The sequence below is a fragment of the Streptopelia decaocto genome (genome assembly GCF_964273445.1).
Source record: "Streptopelia decaocto genome assembly, chromosome: 2".
NCBI classification, from domain to species: domain Eukaryota; kingdom Metazoa; phylum Chordata; class Aves; order Columbiformes; family Columbidae; genus Streptopelia; species Streptopelia decaocto.
In genome coordinates, this window is record NC_138655.1 from 761,880 (window position 1) to 783,920 (window position 22,041).

General features: G+C 59.5%; 1 protein-coding gene across 1 annotated transcript in view; it reads right to left on the reverse strand.

The window, feature by feature from the left end:
- The window catches only part of HSF1 (heat shock transcription factor 1), a 65,944-nt gene that overhangs the window by 18,463 nt on the left and 25,440 nt on the right, over window positions 1-22,041 (reverse strand). Inside the window, exons 5-7 of the mRNA XM_082043970.1 lie at window positions 3,354-3,429; window positions 2,946-3,007; window positions 1,295-1,391 (exon numbers count right to left, since the gene is read on the reverse strand). Of these exons, the coding sequence (XP_081900096.1) occupies window positions 1,295-1,391; window positions 2,946-3,007; window positions 3,354-3,429 (235 nt within the window). The remainder of the gene's footprint in view (window positions 1-1,294; window positions 1,392-2,945; window positions 3,008-3,353; window positions 3,430-22,041) is intronic.

The following is a 22,041-nucleotide window of genomic DNA, read 5'->3' on the forward strand; positions in this document are numbered from 1 at the left end:
CCAGCAGCAGTGGGAAGGACATAGAGAAAAGCTCAGGATTACTGGGTCCAGCAGCAGTGGGAAGGACATAGAGAAAAGCTCAGGATTACTGGGTCCAGCAGCAGTGGGAAGGGCAGTCCAGCGCACGCGTTTCCAGAGACTCCTCCTAGAACGCTGTGTCCCCGTGAAGCCACCTCCTGCAGACGGTCACACGCCGTCACAAGGCCACGCTCTGATCAACACCCACACCCACCCATGAACTTGGTTGCTCTGGACTACACGCTGATGACGTCTTCACCTCCAAAGCCACCGCCTGCTCCCTCCTCTCAGGGCCTTAACGCCACAGCCTTGGGGACATCGGGGACTACTGGGTGCACACGCAGCCCTTGGCTTTGCTCCGCTCACCCCGCCTTGGAGCCGGTGTCCACAGACACGATTCAGCAGATGTGACAGAGCACGCAGGCACCGCTTCGACCCAGCTCCGCTTCCCGAGGAACTGATTCGTGGTTTATCCTCCCCAGGTCCCAGCACAGGGACAGTCACTGCGCTGGTCCCCTGGCCACCCCAGTGCTGGGACCAGCCAGGACCCTGTGGCCTCTTGGCCACCGGGGCACCCGCTGGCTCATGTTCAGCCGCTGGCACCAACACCCCCAGCTCCTTTTCTTCTCCAGCCGCTGTTCCCCAGCTGCAGCGCCCACGGGGTTGTTGTGACCCCAGTGCAGGGCCCGGCACGTGGCCTTGGTGACCTCAGCCCATTGGCCTCAGCCCATGGATCAGCCCCCTCTGTACGGCCATCCCACCCTCAGCACATCAACACTGCACCCAGCCTGGTGCCATCCGCAAACTGAGGGTGCACTCGATCCCCTCATCCATTGATAAAGAGATTAAACAGAACTGGCCCCGGTGCTGAGCCCTGGGGAGCAAAACCTGTGACCGGCCAACAATGGGGTTTGGCTCCATTCACCACAACTCTCTGGGCCCGGACTTTGCTGAACAAAACAAAGAGGTTGTGAGCGGTAAGTTGTACAAAGGTGGATGAACCATCCCTGGAGACACCCCAGGCCAGGCTGGACGGGGCTCTGAGCACCCTGAGCTGGTGAAACGTCCCTGCTCATGGCAGGGGGGGCACTGGGGGGCTGGGAAGGTCCCTCCAACCCAACCCAACCCAACCCAACCCAACCCAACCCAACCCAACGCAACCCAACCCAAGCCATTCCATGGTTCTATGATTGTAAGAGCAGATGGAGAAGCGCCTGCTGTGTGTCCCTCCGCACAGAGCCGGGTCCTCGTCCCCTGGCGTGCACGCCGTACTTACTGTGTACGGGGAAGAGCCGTGGACGTGCTCCAGGGAGTACTGGCGACTGTACTTGGGCATGGAATGTGCTGAACTGCTGTCGTTCAACATCAGGGGGCTGCAAAACATTCCCAAACAGCACAGGAGTCACCGCGCCGCCGGCTCCGGATCTCGGGCATCACCTCCCCCCCCGGCAGAGCCCAAAACCGGGTGACCTGCACCCACAAGGCACAACCGTGGGCAGGTCTGGGTGTCCGGGGACATGGGGTAGGTGTCTGGGTACAGCGCAGCCCCCGACACAGGGGAACACACTGAGCCCCTGTGTGAGGTTTTGCAAGTCGATTGAGCAGAAATGTAAAAGCTCAGGTCTCAGAGGACGTTTTATAGTCCCCGGTCACCTCCTGCATTGTCAGGGCTCTGCTCGGGCTCCCCGCTCCACGGCCAACTGCTCCGGAGATGGATCACGCGTGGTCAGCGGGGGCTCGACCATGCTGGGGCCCTTTTCATGGACTCGGGTACTGCGGAGAAACACTCTCTCCTTACGAGATAAATCATTCCGGCATGTCTTGGGACATTATCACCATCTAAACCACTGTCTTCATTAATACTAATCAAGGCCGATGTGGTGCTGTCTGCCATATGGTGCTGCCGGGCACGGCTTGTGCACAAAAGGACACACGGTGGTGTCAGCGCCTGTTCACACCTCAATGAGAGCCAGAAATGGGGTGAACGGGACTGCGGGAGCGGGACCTGGCCGGCCTGGGGGTGTCGGATGGGGGCAACAGGACGACGGAGGGGGGGAACGATCGTGCTACAGCGCAATCCTGGGACAAAACCACAGAACTGTTAACGGGTCAAAGCAAATTAACCCTGAAACGTTCTTCATCACTAAGGGCGCTTAAGTACTGAATGGTACAATGAGCGAGGGGTAAAGCAGTCCAGAGAAGAGCAACAAGACTGGGGAAGGGACTTGAACACAAGCCCTATGGGGAGAGGCTGAGGGAGCTGGGCTTGTTTAGTCTGGAGAAGAGGAGGCTTAGAGCTGAGCTCAGCACTCTCTAGAACTACCTGAAGGGCAGTTCTAGCCAGGTGGGGATTGGGCTCTTCTCCCAGGCATCAGCAATAGGACAACGGGGCTTAAACTTAAATTTAGGCTGGAGATGAGAAAGCAATTCTGTGCAGAGAGTGGTCAGGCATTGGAATGGCTGCCCAGGGAGGTGCTGGACTCGCTGGCCCTGGAGGGTTTTAAACTGAGACTGGCCATGGCACTTAGTGCCATGATCTAGTCAATGGACTGGAGTTGGACCAAGGGTTGGACTCGATGATCTCTGAGGGCTTTTCCAACCCAGGCCATTCTGTGATTCTGTGCCGTGTCCTTTTCGGTCTGATGACACGAACCCCGAGGGGCTGTTCTGGCAGCGGTGCTGCCCCCAGCACAGCGCTGAGCCACCCCGGTTCTGCTCGGGGCTCCGTGGCCGGCGTGCCAAACCCTCCTCGATACCAGCGGCACGGTGGCGTTGGCTGGTTTATGCTGGAGCGAGTACGAGGAGGCTCCCACGGCCCCCTGGCCAGGCTGCCGCAGGACACGGAGCTCCGGGGACCCTCCCTGCCGATCCTCCCTTTATTCTCTCAGACAGAAAATCGGTATCTGGAGGTAGAAATGCAGACTTACATCTTCCTCTTCACCCCGAGGATACGGTTGGATTGCACCAATGAAATCAAAAACTGGATAAGCTGTGAGGAGAAAAAACGAAAAGCTGTTAGGGGTGTGGATAACACAGAGAGAAACAGCTCGGGGTGCTGGGTGCCCATGCTCGGAGCAGGACACAACACTGACCGCAGCCCGAGCACAACGGTGACGGTCAAGGGTAAACCCACTACCGAACTGGGCACCGCAACACTCCCAGCCCCAAAGCAGCTTCGCCCCGCCGCGTTTCCACACCCCACAGTAACGGGAAGGAGACGCAGCGACCAAAGCTCTTTTGGAACCGAATCAAGGCCACCGCGCCCGTCTGGTCGCTCCGTCTCCACGTCCGCGCCCACGTGAGCGCCCCGACCCCTTGGTATGGGAGAGCGTTACCTTATTGACGACCTTCTGCTGCTGCGCGTGCTTCTGCCGCAGGCTGGCCACCTCCCGCCACAGCGCCTCGTTCTCGCTGCAAGACAGGAACCGGCGTCAGCGCCAAACACGGGCCGGGACGCCGCGCCGGCGACTCGCGGCACCTCCGGCCGCGGCGCATCCGCAGCCGCCCGGGGCTGCGGGCGGAACTGTGCGCCTTGAGCTGATTCTGCCGTCGTTGGAGCTCACGCGGCTCCAGGAACAGCCATGCACACATGGGGGTAACGTGGAGCTCGCGCGGCTCCAGGAACAGCCATGTACACGTGGGGGTAATGCAGAGCTCGCGTGGCTCCAGGAACAGCCATGCACACGGTAACGTGGAGCTCGCGTGGCTCCAGGAACAGCCACGCACACATGGGGGTAATGCAGAGCTCGCGCGGCTTCAGGAACAGCCATGTACATGGTAACGCGGAGCTCACGCGGCTCCAGGAACAGCCATGCACACGGTAACGCGGAGCTCGTGCAGCTCCAGGAACAGCCATGCACACAGTAACGCGGAGCTCGCGTGGCTCCAGGAACAGCCATGCACACGGTAACGCGGAGCTCGCGTGGCTCCAGGAACAGCCATGTACACAGGGGGGTAACGCGGAGCTCGCAGAGCTCCAGGAACAGCCACGCACATGGTAACGTGGAGCTCGCGTGGCTCCAGGAACAGCCATGCACACGGTAACGTGGAGCTCGCGTGGCTCCAGGAACAGCCATGTACACATGGGGGTAACGCGGAGCTCGCGCTGCTCCAGGAACAGCCATGCACACGGTAACGTGGAGCTCGCGTGGCTCCAGGAACAGCCATGTACACATGGGGGTAACGCGGAGCTCGCGCGGCTCCAGGAACAGCCATGCACACGGTAACGTGGAGCTTGCGTGGCTCCAGGAACAGCCATGTACACATGGGGGTAACGCGGAGCTCGCGCGGCTCCAGGAACAGCCATGCACACGGTAACGCAGAGCTCGCGTGGCTCCAGGAACAGCCATGTACACGGTAACGCGGAGCTCACACGGCTCCAGGAACAGCCATGCACACACGTTGGTAACGCGGAGCTCGCGTGGCTCCAGGAACAGCCACGCACACGTGGGGGTAACACGGAGCTCACGCAGCTCCAGGAACAGCCATGTACACGGTAACGCAGAGCTCGCGCGGCTCCAGGAACAGCCATGCACATGGTAACGTGGAGCTCGCGTGGCTCCAGGAACAGCCATGTACACGCAGGGGTAACGCGGAGCTCGCCCAGAGAAACGAGCAGGTCACATCTGCTGTGAGCCGGGACCTGGTGGCAATGTCCCTGGTGACCGAGCTCAACCTCCCGAGCTGGCCCAGCTGCAGGCAGGGCCGCTTATATTCTATTATATAGATATCTATAAATCGGGGTCTCTGGAGACGGAGCGGAGCGAGCTCCGCAGCCCGTGGGGCCGGCCGGAGCGGGGGCCTCCGGTTCCCCCTGCAGCAGCTGCTCCCAAACCCCACACGCCTCGTACGGCCCTGGATTCGGCTTTTCTACACGTCCAAAGGAAAACAGCAACGAGCGGGTCCGTGTGTCCCGTGAACGCAAAAGACGATGGAGAAACCAGCAATAAACCGGCAAGGTTTTCTCTTGTTCTCAAAGCTCCTGGAGCTCCAGGGGGCTCCGAGGTGACGGGGTTTAGTTTATGTGGTTACGTGATGGCAGCACCGATAGGATCTCGGTGCCAGAGTCGCTCTGTGGGATCCCTCGTCGGGGATCTCAGCGCCAAGGGGCTGCGTTTCGGCTACGCGAGGAGCGCTCAGCGCTTTCGGCAGCAATCTGGGGTGTCCCTAGAGCCTAGGGACACGAGAGCGGTGCCTGGGGGGCAACGGGGCTGCCCTTGTGTTGGGGGGTGCAGCTGGGTTAGCATCTTGAGTTGGGGGGTGCAGAGATGGGTTATCACCCTGTGCCAGGGGGTACAGATGGGTTACCATCTCATATTGGGGGTGCAGCTGAATTACCCCATGTCGGGGGTACAGGTGGGTTACCATCTCATATTGGGAGGTGCAGCTGAATCACCCCATGTCAGGGGTACAGAGGGGTTACCATCTCATATGGGGGGTGCAGCTGAATTACCCCATGTCAGGGGTACAGATGGGTTATCATCTCATATTGGGGGGTGCAGCTGAGTTACCCTGTGTCAGGGGGTGCAGATGGGTTACCATCTCATATTGGGGGGTGCAGGGATGGGTTATCACCCTGTGTCAGGGGGTGGAGATGGGTTACCATCTCATATTGGGGGTGCAGCTGAGATACCCTGTGTCAGGGGTACAGATGGGTTATCATCTCATATTGGGGGGTGCAGCTGAGTTACCCTGTGTCAGGGGTACAGATGGGTTATCATCTCATATTGGGGGGTGCAGCTGAGTTACCCCCTGACAGGGGGTGCAGCTGGGTTATCATCTCATATTGGGGGGTACAGCTGGGCTACCGCATGTCGGGGGTACAGAGGGGTTACCATCTCATATTGGGGGTGCAGCTGAATTACCCCATGTCAGGGGTACAGCTGGGTTACCATCTCATATTGGGGGTGCAGCTGAATCACCCCATGTCGGGGGTACAGAGGGGTTACCATCTCATATTGGGGGGTGCAGCTGAGTTACCCTGTGTCAGGGGTTGCAGATGGGTTATCATCTCATATTGGGGGGTGCAGGGATGGGTTATCACCCCGTGTCAGGGGTACAGATGGGTTACCATCTCATATTGGGGGTGCAGCTGAATTACCCCATGTTGGGGGTACAGATGGGTTACCATCTCATATTGGGGGTGCAGCTGAATCACCCCATGTCGGGGGTACAGAGGGGTTACCATCTCATACTGGGGGGTGCAGCTGAATTACCCCATGTCAGGGGTACAGATGGGTTATCATCTCATATTGGGGGTGCAGCTGAGTTACCCTGTGTCAGGGGTACAGGTGGGTTACCATCTCATATTGGGGGGTGCAGCTGAATTACCCCATGTCGGGGGTACAGAGGGGTTACCATCTCATATTGGGGGTGCAGCTGAATCACCCCATGTCGGGGGTACAGAGGGGTTACCATCTCATATTGGGGGTGCAGCTGAATCACCCCATGTCGGGGGTACAGAGGGGTTACCATCTCATATTGGGGGTGCAGCTGTGTTATCCTGTCGAGCTGGGGGTTGCAGAGATGGCTGCCACCCCGTGTCGGGGGTGCGGATGAGTTATCGCCCCGTGCCGGGGGTGCAGCTGGGTTCCCGAGCCATACCGGGGGGTGCAGCCGGGTGATCTCAGCTGCTCCATCGCTCCCCAGGCACCAGCTGCCAATTACGCGCAGGCAGGGTCTGCGGCGCGGCCGGCGGGGCGCGGGGGGGCCGTAAATTAGCCATCTGAACGCGGCTCCCGGCTTCGCCTCGGGACAAGAAAAGGCCCGTGGAGAAATCGGCGGGTCCCGGCGCTGGGAAGGGCCGAGCGCAGCCGCGCTCCCGGGGGCGGCGGCGGAGCCGGGGCCGTCCCGGCAGCGCCGGCCGCCGCACCTGAGCCGCGCAGGGGTCGTGATGGATCATGAAAGGAGAAGAAAGAAGGTGGTAACTGCTCATTAGGCGGCGGGAGAGAAACAGCTGGACACGAGGTCCCCGAAGGGTTAAACCCATCTGAGAGCGGCAAAAAATACCCTTTAATACTTGTGGTTTATGAGGCAATTAAAGGCCGGTGAGGAGTTTACAAGGGCCGCTTTCAAACGTTTCATTTTGGGAGTTATTAAAGGAGCTTTGAAGCGTTTTGTTCAGGCAATATTTTACGGCCCCGCTCCGCAGCTGCCTCTCCTGAACCCGCCCGCGGGGACGGCGCGGCCCCCGCGCACGGCACCGGGACCAGGCTCAGTCGCCCATCCGTTAACACGGAGCTGCCGCTAGAACTTGCAGGAAGAAAGGCAGGTGTGTCCAGCTGCAATCCCGCAGCTGCACACGATGGACCCGGGGAGCACGAGCCGCTTGGATGGGAACCGACCTGCAAGAACTGGACCCCTTAGGGAAGATCCGACCTGCACACGCTGCCCTGTTCAGTGCGAGTTAGTCTGAGCTCAAGTACCACACCTAAACTTCTCATGAACGTTTAACATAAGCAATCGCCAACTCAAACAATATTCACTTTTCATACTCCCTATAATATGCTTATATAGTTATATGGTTACATGGTTCTATGGTTACATGGTTCTATGGTTACATGGTTCTATGGTTATATGGTTACATGGTTACGTGGTTCTATGGTTACATGATTATATGGTTACATGGTTCTATGGTTACATGGTTATATGGTTATATGGTTACATGGTTCTATGGTTATATGGTTACATGGTTACGTGGTTCTATGGTTACATGATTATATGGTTACATGGTTCTATGGTTACATGGTTATATGGTTACATGGTTCTGTGGTTCAATGGTTACGTGGTTCTATGTTTACATGATTATATGGTTACATGGTTCTATGGTTACATGGTTATATGGTTACATGGTTCTGTGGTTCAATGGTTACGTGGTTCTATGGTTACATGGTTCTATGGTTCTATGGTTACATGGTTACATGGTTACATGGTTCTATGGTTCAATGGTTACATGGTTACATGGTTCTAGGGTCCTATGGTTACGTGGTTCTATGGTTATATGGTTACATGGTTCTATGGTTACATGGTTCTATGGTTACATGGTTCTATGGTTACATGGTTCTATGGTTATGTGGTTCTATGGTTATATGGTTACATGGTTACATGGTTCTATGGTTATATGGTTACATGATTATATGGTTACATGGTTCTATGGTTACGTGGTTCTATGGTTATATGGTTACATGATTATATGGTTACATGGTTCTATGGTTACGTGGTTCTATGGTTATATGGTTACATGGTTACATGGTTCTATGGTTATATGGTTACATGATTATATGGTTACATGGTTCTATGGTTACGTGGTTCTATGGTTATATGGTTCTATGGTTATACGGTTACATGATTATATGGTTACATGGTTCTATGGTTATACGGTTACATGGTTCTATGGTTATATGGTTGCCAACACTGTGTAGCAAAACCAGGCGTTAGTGACAGAAAATGAAGCCATTTGCTTCTTAAATAGAGGAAGGGACATAATAAAGTATCAAAACGTGAGAAAAACGGGGGTGCCGTGTAGAGCCACATCAGGATTGCAGCCTCTGGAAATACTTCGAGTTGTTAACAGCAGCGATAGGACTGATCTCCCATTCGGAAATTCAAAGGGAAGCGTTTCAATATAACGTAAAGCGTTTAAATATAACATAAAGCATTTAAATGCAACCAAAGCAGAGACAGGGGGGCGTGTGGGACGGACAGACCCCAGTTCGCCCCAGTTCCCCAACCCAGATACCGCGGTGCGTGCCCGTCGTGCTGGAGCAGCGCCGGGGGCTCGGGGGACGCGGGTCTGCAGGCGGGACCCCCAGATAAACGGAGCCGGCGCTGCGGGGGGGCCGGCGCCGGCACCGCGCCATGTGTTATCTCCCGCCGCCAGGACAGACGCTCATTCATCACCGGCCGTCCCGCGGCCCTCAGGAGGAACGGCCGTCCCGCCTGACGAGCAGCCCGTGCAAAGGGCTTTAATTACCGCGGATCAAACGGCCGCGGGGAAAGGCCGCGCTTGGCTTCACAGCCAGAGTCTGCAAATCAACGGCTGGGTTTATTTATCCCGGTGTTTCGCGATTTAAAGACGCAGCCGTGCAAGCCGGGGCTGCTGCTGCTTGGCTTTCCTAAAGCCGGGCTTTGAGAAACAGGTATTGAGAGGATGGACTTGCCTCCCCTTGCGTTTGAACGCAAACCGCTCAGCCCTGTGCCACACACACATACAGAACAAACCCTCAGTATTTTAAACACCCTCCTTTGGGGGCTTGAACCCCATTGAACCCCAGAGACTCGTGCTAGAAAACACAATTTAACAGCGGCTCGTGGTTGTGACGGTGCATGAACACACTTGGTGCCCACACAGTTTGGATTCGAGCTCTTCTGTGTCCTGCAATATTTTTATCTCCCGCAATAATTCTATCTCCTGCAATATTTTTATCTCCTACATTATTATCTCCTTTCACAAGGCTCTCCAGATTTATTCGGCAGCGAGCAGCCGAGTCCTCCATAGTGGCAGCAATTAGATGTTCTGGGACTTAACCAACAGTGTATAGGAAATAAAACTGCATTTTGATCAAGCAAACCAACCAGGATCTGCAGGGTCTTGCTCCATACATATTTGCTTGGGAAAAGAACCAAACCGATGGCACAAAGCTGTTTGTTTGGGCAGGTTTGGGACCGCGCGGCAGGTCCAGAGCAAGGTTTAGGGTCATGGATGCTACGGTGTCACCAAAATGTCAGGAAAAATCACAGAATCACTTTGGTTGGAAGAGACATTTAAGATCATCGATCCAACCACAACCCACCCTGTCCCTGCCCCCTGTGCTGAGAACCTCGTGTCCGTCTGTCCACCCTCCAGGGCTGGTGACTCCAGCACTGCCCTGGGCAGCCTGTTCAATGCCCCACAGCCCTTTGGGGAAGAAATTGTTCCCACATCCAACCTCAACCTCCCCTGGGCAACTTGAGGCCGTTTCCTCTGCTCCTGGCGCTTGTTCCTGGGGAGCAGAGCCCGACCCCCCTGGCTCCAAGCTCCTTTCAGGCAGTTCAGAGATCAGAAGGTCTCCCCTCAGCTCCTGTTCTCCAGCTGAACCCCCAGGTCCCTCAGTCTCCATCACATTGTGCTCCAGCCCCTCACCAGCTCCGCTCCCTTCTCTCCACTTGCTCCAGCACCTCAAGGCCTTTCTTGTCCTGAGGTGATCCCGCCATCCCTGGGGATGCCATTCTGAGCCCTGAGGTGATTCTGGTGCCACTGGGGCCGCCATTTTGTGCGCTGAGGTGATCCCGCCACCCCTGGGGCCGCCATTTTGTGCGCTGAGGTGATCCCGCCACCCCTGGGGCCGCCATTTTGATCCCTAAACTGAGGGGCCAGAGCCGCCCCCAGGGTTTGCGGCTTGGCCCCCCCAGTCCCGCTGGCCACGCCGGGGCTGGTACAATATGGGATAAGGGCAATACGCTGGGCCAGATGAAGATTCCCCGGGCAACATGAAGCCAGCAAAGCGCAGCCCGGAGCCGAGCGGTGCTGCGCCGAGACGACCGCGACCCGGCAACCGAGCGGCTCTGTAAAACACCGCCCCGGTGGCCCGGAGCCGCGGAATCAAAGGACAAAGCGCAGGCGAACAGGCAGCAACTGTTCCCTCTCCCTCCTGATTTGAGGCCGGGGATATCAGCTGAAGGCAGCAGCTGGCACGTCCGCCGCCAACAAAGAGCCGCGCTTCTCCAGACACGGCGTCATTAAGATGCAGAGCTCTGCCGCCACATCCCAGGAGTCACGGGACAGGAAAATCACACAAAGAACAACACAGCGAGCGAGGAGCGTGAAGTGCCGGGCATCACCTGAACCGAGGGGGCAGAGGATGCGATGGAGAGCGGCGCACGGGCCGCCGGCTCCTCCGGAACGGCAGCGCCACAAACTGCAGGAGCTTTGGTTTGGAATAGATGGCTTTTGATCAGAGTGTCCTGAGCTGCAGGGACCCACAGGATCGTCGGTTCCAGCTCCTGTCCCTGCACAGGACACCCCACGGGTCACCCCGTGTGTCTGAGGACGGTGTCCAGTCTCTTCTTGAACAGGTTGGGCCGTGACCCCTCCCTGGGAGCCTGTTCAGTGTCCAGCACCTCTGGGGAAGAACCTTTTCCCCATGTCCCACTGCCCCCGGCACATCTGCTGCCGTTCCCTGGGCTCTGTCATTGTCACCAGAGTTCCCCTCCTGCTCCTGCTGAGGAACCTGCACGTCGCTGTAATCCCTCCCAACGCAAACTATTCAACGATTTGACACCTCGTCACCTTTTAAGTCCTTACTCTGCATCTGTATAACCCTTGTTTGCAGTTAAATCCTGACCTGGACCCTTCTCGTGGTGTCTTGCAAACTGTCCCTCTGCTCAAATGAACATTCGGTGCCAGCAGGATGCTGGAGGGAGTGGAGCATCTCCCGTGTGAGGAAAGGCTGAGGGAGCTGGGGCTCTGGAGCTGGACAAGAGGACACTGAGGGGGGACTCATTGCTGGGGATCAATATGGAAAGGGGCAGTGTCAGGAGGATGGAGCCAGGCTCTGCTGGTGACAACCAGGGACAGGACAAGGGGCAATGGGTGCAAACTGGAACACAGGAGGTTCCACTGGAAGAGGAGAAGCAACTTGTTGGGGTGAGGGTGGCAGAGCCTGGAACAGGCTGCCCAGGGGGTTGTGGAGTCTCCTTCTCTGCAGACATTCCAACCCCTGGACACCTTCCTGTGGAACCTCAGCTGGGTGTTCCTGCTCCGGGGGGCTGCACTGGATGAGCTTTGAGGGCCCTTCACCCTCTGACACTCTGGGATTCTGGGATTTAGGCTCTTGTTTGAAGATCAACATCCGACGCCACCCGCGGGCTCTGGGGACTGTCCTGGCGCCGTGACACCCGGACAGCCAGGTGAACCCAGGGCCACGTTCCAATGTCCACAGGGCTGGTATGTCCTGGGGACGCGGCATGTCCAAGGTCAGCGACAGCTCGGGGCAGCCCAGCCATCCCGGCAGAGACCGCCATGGGCAGGACGGGGCTCCCAGCGCAGGCGTCCATTCCCAGTAACACCAGTCATTGCCGGTGTCCATTCCCAGTAACACCAGTCATTGCCGGTGTCCATTCCCAGTAACACCAGCCGTGCAGTGGGGGAGCAGCTCTGTCTTACTCTGCGCTCAACGAGCTACTCAACTACCAAAGCAACCTGAATCCTGGCTCGAGCGCTCGGGATCCGGACCCTCCAGCAGGTACAACGGGGGGGGATTCCCTCTCGGAACAGGGTGAATTAGCTGTAGATGGCTCTTGCTTTAGAGCCTGGAAACGGCTCAGGAATACGGAATATTAACGATTAATGATTAAAAGGTTGCTCCAAGAAAGCCACGGAGCCTTCTGCTGCAGGGAAATGGTGCCAAGCAGTGCCCGGCAAGGATTTCATCTCCATTTTCAAGCAGAACCTGTGGAAAGAGCTCTGCAAAGCGCTCAGGACAGCTGGGGGAACAGCGCTGACCCGGGACACATCTGGAACTGGTCACGAATGGAGCAGAGAAGCTCCGGCAGAGGAATGTTGGTCTGGGAGAACACACCGCAGGTCTCTGGAGCTGCAGAAATGGAGGTTTTAGTGTCAGACGTCACCTCAAAAAGCAGCCACCTGCTCCCTAAACCTGGGGGATGGACCCAGCTGGGATTCAATCACCTTTTAAAACAATTTTAAGTTCAGCAGAACGCTCGGGCAGCACCGGTTCATACAACAAGGAGAAGAGACATTCTTTAGCGTCAGTAAATGTGAACCGTCTGGCCAAATAAACCCGCAGGTCAATTAAAAAGCTCGTTATCTCGGGATGCTGACACATCATCTGCACGTGCCAGCAGCTCTGGGCTGAAGCGACGAGCAGAGCGGCTCCCGCGCCACGGGAAGCTTTGCTGAAGAACCGATCCACAAAAGCAGCTCCCGCCGACCCGACCCGCGAGCACCAGGGGTCTCAGCCCTGAGCGCAGGGTTAAGCTGCGCTTGGGACCTGAGTGCATAACGTGAGACAAGCACTGAGCTTCAGCCGCATCACGGTAACGCCCGCTCGCACATCATGAGAGAAATAGGGATGTCAATCCAACATCAAAAGTAATTCCGTTTGGCGCCGCACCGTTCTTCCTCCTCCCCATGAACCAGTGGAGTCTGCTACATTCAATACGTTTTTCTGAACTATTTCAGGTGCGTATGGAGAGAGGAAACAAACATGGTTTGGTTCACAGCATCCCAGAATGCCAGGGGTTGGAAGGGACCTCAAAGCTCATCCAGTGCAGCCCCCCGGAGCAGGAACACCCAGCTGAGGTTCCACAGGAAGGTGTCCAGGGGTTGGAATGTCTGCACAGAAGGAGACTCCACAACCCCCTGGGCAGCCTGGGCCAGGCTCTGCCACCCTCACCCCAACAAGTTGCTTCTCCTCTTCCAGTGGAACCTCCTGTGTTGCAGTTTGCACCCATTGCCCCTTGTCCTGTCCCTGGTTGTCACCAGCAGAGCCTGGCTCCATCCTCCTGACACTGCCCCTTTCCATCTTGATCCCCAGCAATGAGTCCCCCCTCAGTGTCCTCTTGTCCAGCTCCAGAGCCCCAGCTCCCTCAGCCTTTCCTCACACGGGAGATGCTCCACTCCCTCCAGCATCTTGGTGGCTGCGCTGGACTCTCTCCAGCAGTTCCCTGTCCTGCTGGAACTGAGGGGCCACAACTGGACACAATATTCCAGGTGTGGTCTCCCCAGGGCAGAGCAGAGGGGCAGGAGAACCTCTCTGACCTACTGACCACCCCCTTCTAACCCACCCCAGGTCCCATTGGCTTCCTGGCCACAAGGGCCAGTGCTGGCTCATGGTCACCCTGCTGGCCCCAGGACCCCCAGCTCCCTTTCCCTACACTGCTCTCTAATAGGTCATTCCCCAGCTTATACTGGAACCTGGTTCTTCGAGAACACCCTAAGAAAGACCAGTGAAGATGGGGCATGGAGAACAGGACATGCTGAGCAACGGGGAACAGGAGGGACGGTGCGAAATGGGAAAACATGCAAGTTCTGCAGGTGCTGCCAGAGAGAAGAGTGCACGGGGAAAGGAGAACACCCCGCTACCACCATCAGCACAACCAGCTGGACAGGAGCTCACCTGCACACCAGGCTTCAGAGATGCCAGTTGTGCTGGGTTATTTTAACGCCAGCCTGTGGCGGTAATTAATTTCACATTGAGATCGCTGCCCTGAAAAATGAGTATTCCACAGGTCTTTAACCTCTGGTTTGGAACGACCAATAAAACCGACTTCAGATGATCTCAAGCAGTGACTAAAGCTCATAAAAAGCAGCAGTGTAGACAAAACGCACAGATCCCCTGTTACACTCAGCATTATGAGCCATCAAAGCGATGTTAAGATCAAGCTGATGTTTGAGCCGGAGCCAGCGCGGGGCCCGCGGGACCAGCCGACGTGCGGAGGCCACGGTAGGAAAGTGTTTTGGCCGCGGTCCCCGAGCAGCTGGAGCCGGCGCAACCTTTGCGCAGGAAGGCCGTAAAACAACACATTACAATTGTCCAATTTAGAGGTCGTAAAAGCGCAGACCACAGTCTCGGTGCGGCTGGGAGAGCCGGAGCTCGGCCAACAGCGCACCAGCGGGAAGATGGAGAATTAGGGAGAGCCAAACGGCGCCAAGGGAACCCGGCCCGGCCCGCGGCAGCACCGCGGCTGTGCCCGGACACACGGGTATCCCCTTCCTTTGAGGCTCTGGGAAACAATTACGCACAGACAATCATCGAATCCCATGTTGGAAGGGACCTCAAGGATCACCTGGTCCAACCTTAGCAAAGCCTGGTCTAGCCAAGCTGGCCCAGCGCCCTGTCCAGCTGAACCTTCAGCATGTCCATTGGGGAAGCCACCGCTGCCCCGGGGACATCATCCCAATAGCTGATTGTTCTCATCCCGAAAAATCTTCCTGTGGTATATGGAACACCAAAATAATGCTGGAGAGATTCAGAAGGCGCCCGCGCCATGAGCACCGGGTACGGTTCATTCTCAACCGCCCGCACCCTGAGCACCGGGTACGGTTCATTCTCAACCGCCCGCACCCTGAGCACTGGGTACGGTTCATTCTCGACCGCCCGCACCCTGAGCACCGGGTACGGTTCATTCTCGACCGCCCGCACCCTGAGCACCGGGTACGGTTCATTCTCAACCGCCCGCACCTTGAGCACCGGGTACAGTTCATTCTCGACCGCCCGCACCCTGAGCACCGGGTACGGTTCATTCTCAACCGCCCGCACCCTCAACACCGGGTACGGTTCATTCTCGACCGCCCGCACCCTCAACACCGGGTACGGTTCATTCTCAACCGCCCGCACCTTGAGCACCGGGTACAGTTCATTCTCGACCGCCCGCACCCTGAGCACCAGGTATGGTTCATTCTCGACCGCCCGCACCCTGAGCACCAGGTATGGTTCATTCTCGACCGCCCGCACCCTGAGCACCAGGTACGGTTCATTCTCGACCGCCCGCACCCTGAGCACCAGGTACGGTTCATTCTCGACCGCCCGCACCCTGAGCACCAGGTATGGTTCATTCTCGACCGCCCGCACCCTGAGCACCGGGTACGGTTCATTCTCAACCGCCCGCACCCTGAGCACCAGGTATGGTTCATTCTCAACCGCCCGCACCCTGAGCACCAGGTATGGTTCATTCTCGACCGCCCGCACCCTCAACACCGGGCACGGTTCATTCTCGACCGCCCGCACCCTGAGCACCGGGTACGGTTCATTCTCGAGCGCCCGCACCCTGAGCACCGGGTACGGTTCATTCTCGAGCGCCCACACCCTGAGCACCAGGTACGGTTCATTCTCGACCGCCCGCACCCTGAGCACCGGGTACGGTTCATTCTCAACCGCCCGCACCCTGAGCACCGGGTACGGTTCACTCTCAACCGCCCGCACCCTGAGCACCGGGTACAGTTCATTCTCAACCGCCCGCACCCTGAGCACCGGGTACGGTTCATTCTCGACCACCCGCACCCTGAGCACTGGATACGGTTCATTCTCGAGCGCCCGCACCCTGAGCATCGGGTACGGTTCATTCTCGAGCGCCCGCACCCTGAGCACCGGGTACGGTTCATTCTCGAGCGCCCGCACCCTCAACACCGGGTACGGTTCATTCTCAACTGCAAAAAGCACCAGAACTTTCCATCCGGGGAATGAGATCCCACAGTGCGGCTCTTCAGGCTGCACGAGACACGTCTACAAAAGTCACGGGTGGCAAAACTGTTGAATAAACACTTGGTGTTTGTTGCCCGTTTGATAATGAGAAGGAATGAAATGAAGGCAGAAGGCGCCTGGCTCACACCAAATGTGGAATTCTCCTTCCAAAAAATGATGCTTCATGGGAACCGAGTTCCAGGAGCCGCGTTCCCCTCCCACCGCAAACGCTCTCGCCACCTCCTCTCCGAAGGGGCAGATGCTCCAGCGTTAATACGGTTACTACCCAAAGCGACAAGAGTAGCTGGTGGGGCAGCCTGTCACTGTCACCTCCACCCGAGTGAGGCCGGGGACATGGTGGCACCTGAGGGTCCTCCCTCCACGCACAGCCCAGCAACGGCCGAAAGCCAGAGGCCACTGTTCCCTTGGATTACATGGAACGGGATGAAGGAAGGTCCATTAGCAGAGTAGAATCACCGAATCGTTTTGGGTGGAAAAAACCATCCAGATCATGGAGTCCAAGCATATACCAACCCCTGTCCTGAGAACCTCGTGTCCGTCTGTCCAGCCCTCCAGGGCTGGTGACTCCAGCACTGCCCTGGGCAGCCTGTTCAATGCCCCACAGCCCTTTGGGGAAGAAATTGTTCCCACATCCAACCTCAACCTCCCCTGGGCAACTTGAGGCCGTTTCCTCTGCTCCTGGTGCTTGTTCCTGGGGAGCAGAGCCCGACCCCCCTGGCTCCAAGCTCCTTTCAGGCAGTTCAGAGATCAGAAGGTCTCCCCTCAGCTCCTGTTCTCCAGCTGAACCCCCCAGGTCCCTCAGTCTCCATCACACTTGTGCTCCCGAGCTCCTGTGACCCCCACGTGCGGGGGTCCCTGTGCTGCACCCCCTGACACCGCTGCCCTTCCAGATCTCTGCACAAGAGCCCAGCGCCCTGACGCTGACGTCTCACACCAAACCCAGGAGCACGTCCCCACTTAACTCCACTCGCTGCATTCCCACCTATTTTGAAAAGGAAACTCAGCAACGAAGTAAAAATCGTAATCTGTTATTTCCCGACGAGCACCAGCGAACTGAGACGTGGAGCCCCCGCCGAAACACCGTGATCGAGATTCTCATCAACAGGGCTGTAATTAATCCTCATGCCATTTCTTTCAGGAGGAAGCCGGCAGCGAACGAGCGGGGGCAGCGCGGCGGAGGGCGCGGGGACACGCAGATGCCGCCCAGCTGCCCCCCCGACCCGCGCACAAAGGAAACGGCTCTTTCAATGCAGAGCGACGTCGCGGCCGCTCAGCTGCTCCGGGACGAGGCCCCTGAGGACAGGATGCTCCCCCATCCCGGCCGGCTCCAGCGCGCTCAATGTGGATCACTACTGCCGCCACAAGACCCTTTTGGTAAAGGTCTGGGGGCGGACAGCACGGCACAGCCGCGTCTGTTTGCCGACAGCGGAGCTGGACTTTTCTTTTGCCCACGGGAAGCGGAGGAAACATCCACGTGGCTTTGAGCCGTGACCAAACCACGGTGAGCCGGCCCAACGTGCTTCCCTGGCAGCTGGGAGGTTTTGGGCAGGATGAGGCCCCTCTGCAGCCACCTCTGTCCCCTTCCACGCGCTGGATGTTCCCCGGCACGTCCTCCCGCCGCCGGCAGCACCGCGGGCGCACGGGGAGGAGGAGAAGCCTCAGGTTGAGTGTATTTCACCTGCTGCACGTGGGATGTGGCCTGAGCAACTGCACGTGCAGACGGACGGGGAGGGTGGCAGAAAGACGGACAGACAGGGCTGGGTGACAGACACACAGCCAGGGCTGGGTGAGAGACAGACAGTGTTTGGGTGGCAGACAGACAGACAGGGTTTGCTGACAGACAGCCGGGGTGAATGACATACAGCCAGGGCTGGGTGGCAGAAAGACAGACAGCCAGGGTTGGGTGACAGACACACAGCCAGGGCTGGGTGACATACAGCCAGGGCTGGGTGGCATAAAGACAGACAGCCAAGGCTGGGTGACAGACACACAGCCAGGGTTGGGTGGCAGACAGACAGACAACCGGCCAGCAGCACAGCCCTGGTCCCTCGCTCCAACTCTGCCCGTAAACAGCCGTGTGTATAAAACCCGCAAAGTTAAACCCGGTTCCAAGGCCCATGGTGAGTGAACTGCTACAAACGCGGCTCCGGGACCACGTCCCTCGCTCCCAACGTGGCTCCGGGACCACGTCTCCCGCTCCCAACGTGGCTCCAGGACCACGTCCCCTGTTCCCAACACGGCTCCGGGACCACGTCCCCCGCTCCCAACGCGGCTCCGGGGACCACGTCCCCCGCTCCCAACGCGGCTCCGGGACCACGTGCCCCGCTCCCAACGCGGCTCCGTGGACCACGTCTCCCGCTCCCAACGCGGCTCCGGGACCACGTCCCCGGCTCCCAACGCGGCTCCGGGACCACGAGCGGGACTCGGGATCCGCCAGGCTCGTACAGCACGGCGGGAACCACCGGAAACACCCGGTTGGCCGCTTCCCAGCAGATCACCTTACAAACCTGACGTCTTTGCTACACGGACCGTGCTTTGGTTTTTCCAGGCCAGCCCAGACATGCAGAACAAACCACTTGCGCTCGCGGGGCTGCTGAGGAAAAGGTGAAGAGAGAACCAGGGTTGGAAAGCTCTGCCTAACGCTAAGCCCAGGACTAAAGCCCAGGGGGTTTGGAGCGGGTTTGAAGCAGAGCACCTTGCTCCCCGAAGGTGGGAGGGCTGCTGGTAATGAGGCTTTTCCGAGCGCGGTGACTAAACTTGGATATCGCCTCGTTGGCTTCGTTCCGGCCTAGCTCAGCTTTTCTCTCACCTAACGCTGATGGATTCAATCTTTTCAACAAATGCCGTAATGCAAACTCTATCCCCTTAGGTCAGCATCAAACCGTAATATATATGTTGCTTTTGGAACCCTGAAACCATCGAGCAAGCTGCACGGGTCAGAATGATTTGGGATGATTTACTGGGGGTTTGCAGACGGTAAACTAATTCCGGGGAAGAGGGGTTGTGCTGCGAAAGGCCAGATCCTTGTGGCTCTTCACATTTAGTTTTGTCCAGAGGAGTTTTAACTTTTCAATTCGGTGAGCGACCGGGGCCTTGGAAAAGCGCTGGGGCCTTGCGGGGGAAGAGCTCGCGGCGTCCCGGGCAGCACTGAGCCCCGCGGGACACGACACGGTGCTGAGCCCCGCGGGACACGGTGCTGAGCCCTGCAGGACATGGCACAGTGCTGAGCCCCGCGGGACACAGCGCGGCGCTGAGCCCCAGAGGACATGGCACGGTGCTGAGCCCCGTGGGACATGGTGTGGTGCTGAGCCCCGTAGGACACGGCGCGGTGCTGAGCCCCGCGGGACACGGTGCTGAGCCCCGCGGGACATGGTGCTGAGCCCCGCGGGACATGGTGCTGAGCCCCGCGGGACACGGCACGGCGCTGAGCCCCGCGGGACACGGCGCGGTGCTGAGCCCCGCGGGACACGGTGCTGAGCCCCGCGGGACAAGGCACGGTGCTGAGCCCTGCAGGACATGGTGCTGAGCCCCACGGGACACGGTGTGGTGCTGAGCCCCGCGGGACACGGCGCGGTGCTGAGCCCTGCGGGACACAGTGCTGAGCCCCGCGGTCACACGCATGGTGCTGAGCCCCGCGGGACACGGTGCTGAGCCCTGCAGGACACGGCGCGGTGCTGAGCCCTGCAGGACATGGTGCTGAGCCCCGCGGGACACGGCGCGGTGCTGAGCCCCGCAGGAGGTGCGGACACCGTGGCCTTTGACACCCGGCTTGGAATGAAACTCACGGGTCCGCCGGGGCTCCCGGGGCCAGAGAGGAGCCGAGGAACCACCGGGGGGGTCCCCGAACCCTCATCCTGCTGTGGGGGCAGCAGCAGGCAGGGCAGGCGCAGGCAGGACACAGGCAGGGCACAGGCAGGGCAGGCGTAGGCAGGGCACAGGCAGGGCGCAGGCAGGGCGCAGGCAGGGCGCAGGCAGGGCGCAGGCAGGGCGCAGGCAGAGCACAGGCAGGGCACAGGCAGGCAGGGCACAGGCAGGGCGCGGGCAGGGCGCGGGCAGGGCGCGGGCAGGGCGCGGGCAGGGCAGGGTGCAGGCAGGGCGCAGGCAGGGCGCAGGCAGGGCAGGGCGCGGGCAGGGCGCGGGCAGGGCGCGGGCAGGGCGCGGGCAGGGCGCGGGCAGAGCACAGGCAGAGCACAGGCAGGGCACAGGCAGGCAGGGCACGGGCAGGGCGCGGGCAGGGCGCGGGCAGGGCGCGGGCAGGGCGCGGGCAGGGCAGGGTGCAGGCAGGGCGCAGGCAGGGCGCAGGCAGGGCAGGGCGCGGGCAGGGCGCGGGCAGGGCGCGGGCAGGGCGCGGGCAGGTACGGGCAGAGCACAGGCAGAGCACAGGCAGGGCACAGGCAGGCAGGGCACGGGCAGGGCGCGGGCAGGGCGCGGGCAGGGCGCGGGCAGGGCGCGGGCAGGGCAGGGTGCAGGCAGGGCGCAGGCAGGGCGCAGGCAGGGCGCAGGCAGGGCAGGGCGCGGGCAGGGCGCGGGCAGGGCGCGGGCAGGGCGCGGGCAGGTACGGGCAGAGCACAGGCAGAGCACAGGCAGAGCACAGGCAGAGCACAGGCAGAGCAGGTGCAGGCAGAACACAGGCAGGGCAGGCGCAGGCAGGGCACAGGCAGGTACAGGCAGAGCACAGGCAGGTACAGGCAGAGCACAGGCAGGGCACAGGCAGGTACAGGCAGAGCACAGGCAGGGCAGGCGCAGGCAGGGCACGGGCAGGGCAGGGCGCAGGCAGGGCGCGGGCAGGGCGCGGGCAGGTACGGGCAGAGCACAGGCAGGGCGCAGGCAGGGCAGGGCGCGGGCAGGGCACGGGCAGGGCGCGGGCAGGGCGCGGGCAGGGCGCGGGCAGGGCGCGGGCAGGGCAGGGTGCAGGCAGGGCGCAGGCAGGGCGCAGGCAGGGCGCAGGCAGGGCAGGGCGCGGGCAGGTACGGGCAGAGCACAGGCAGAGCACAGGCAGAGCACAGGCAGAGCAGGTGCAGGCAGAACACAGGCAGGGCAGGCGCAGGCAGGGCACAGGCAGGTACAGGCAGAGCACAGGCAGGTACAGGCAGAGCACAGGCAGGGCACAGGCAGGTACAGGCAGAGCACAGGCAGGGCAGGCGCAGGCAGGGCACGGGCAGGGCAGGGCGCAGGCAGGGCGCAGGCAGGGCGCAGGCAGGGCGCAGGCAGGGCGCAGGCAGGGCGCAGGCGCGGGCAGCGATCTCCTTCCTCCCTGCAAAACAACCTGTGGGTACAAATGCTTCCAAACCCAGAGCCAGCGTCTCCATTGCGAGCACTGGGTGGGTTCTCCGCTCCCCGAGCATTCGGGCTGGTTTTGTTACGCTTGTGATATGAATAACGACCGCGGCGCCAGCCCAGGGCAGCGCCACGGCCGCACGGAAATCCCGGACCCGCCAGAAAACGGCCCAGCGTTGGCGTCTTGAATTGTTCACAGCCCGAAAAGCCAAGCGGGCGGCCGCACCTACAGGTAAACCGAACCGCTCCCCTTACGGAGCCGCACGGCGCTCACAGGAGACGAGGAATCACACACAGACACCGACGGAGCCGGCGCTGGAGCCAAACATTAGAGGAATACGTGAATTATACCTGAGAGGCAGCGCGGCCCCAGCGCCAGCTTTAATTGCCATCGTCAGCTCCGAAACCTCAACAGCTCCAAGTTAGAAAGCCCAGAGGAAAACATTTGGCTGGGCTGAGTCAGCGCTTCAGAAGCTCAGGAAGCAGAACGGAAGCCAAACGGAACGGCAGGAGCGCGGGGTCAGTCACCGGCTCCGGGTCTGCG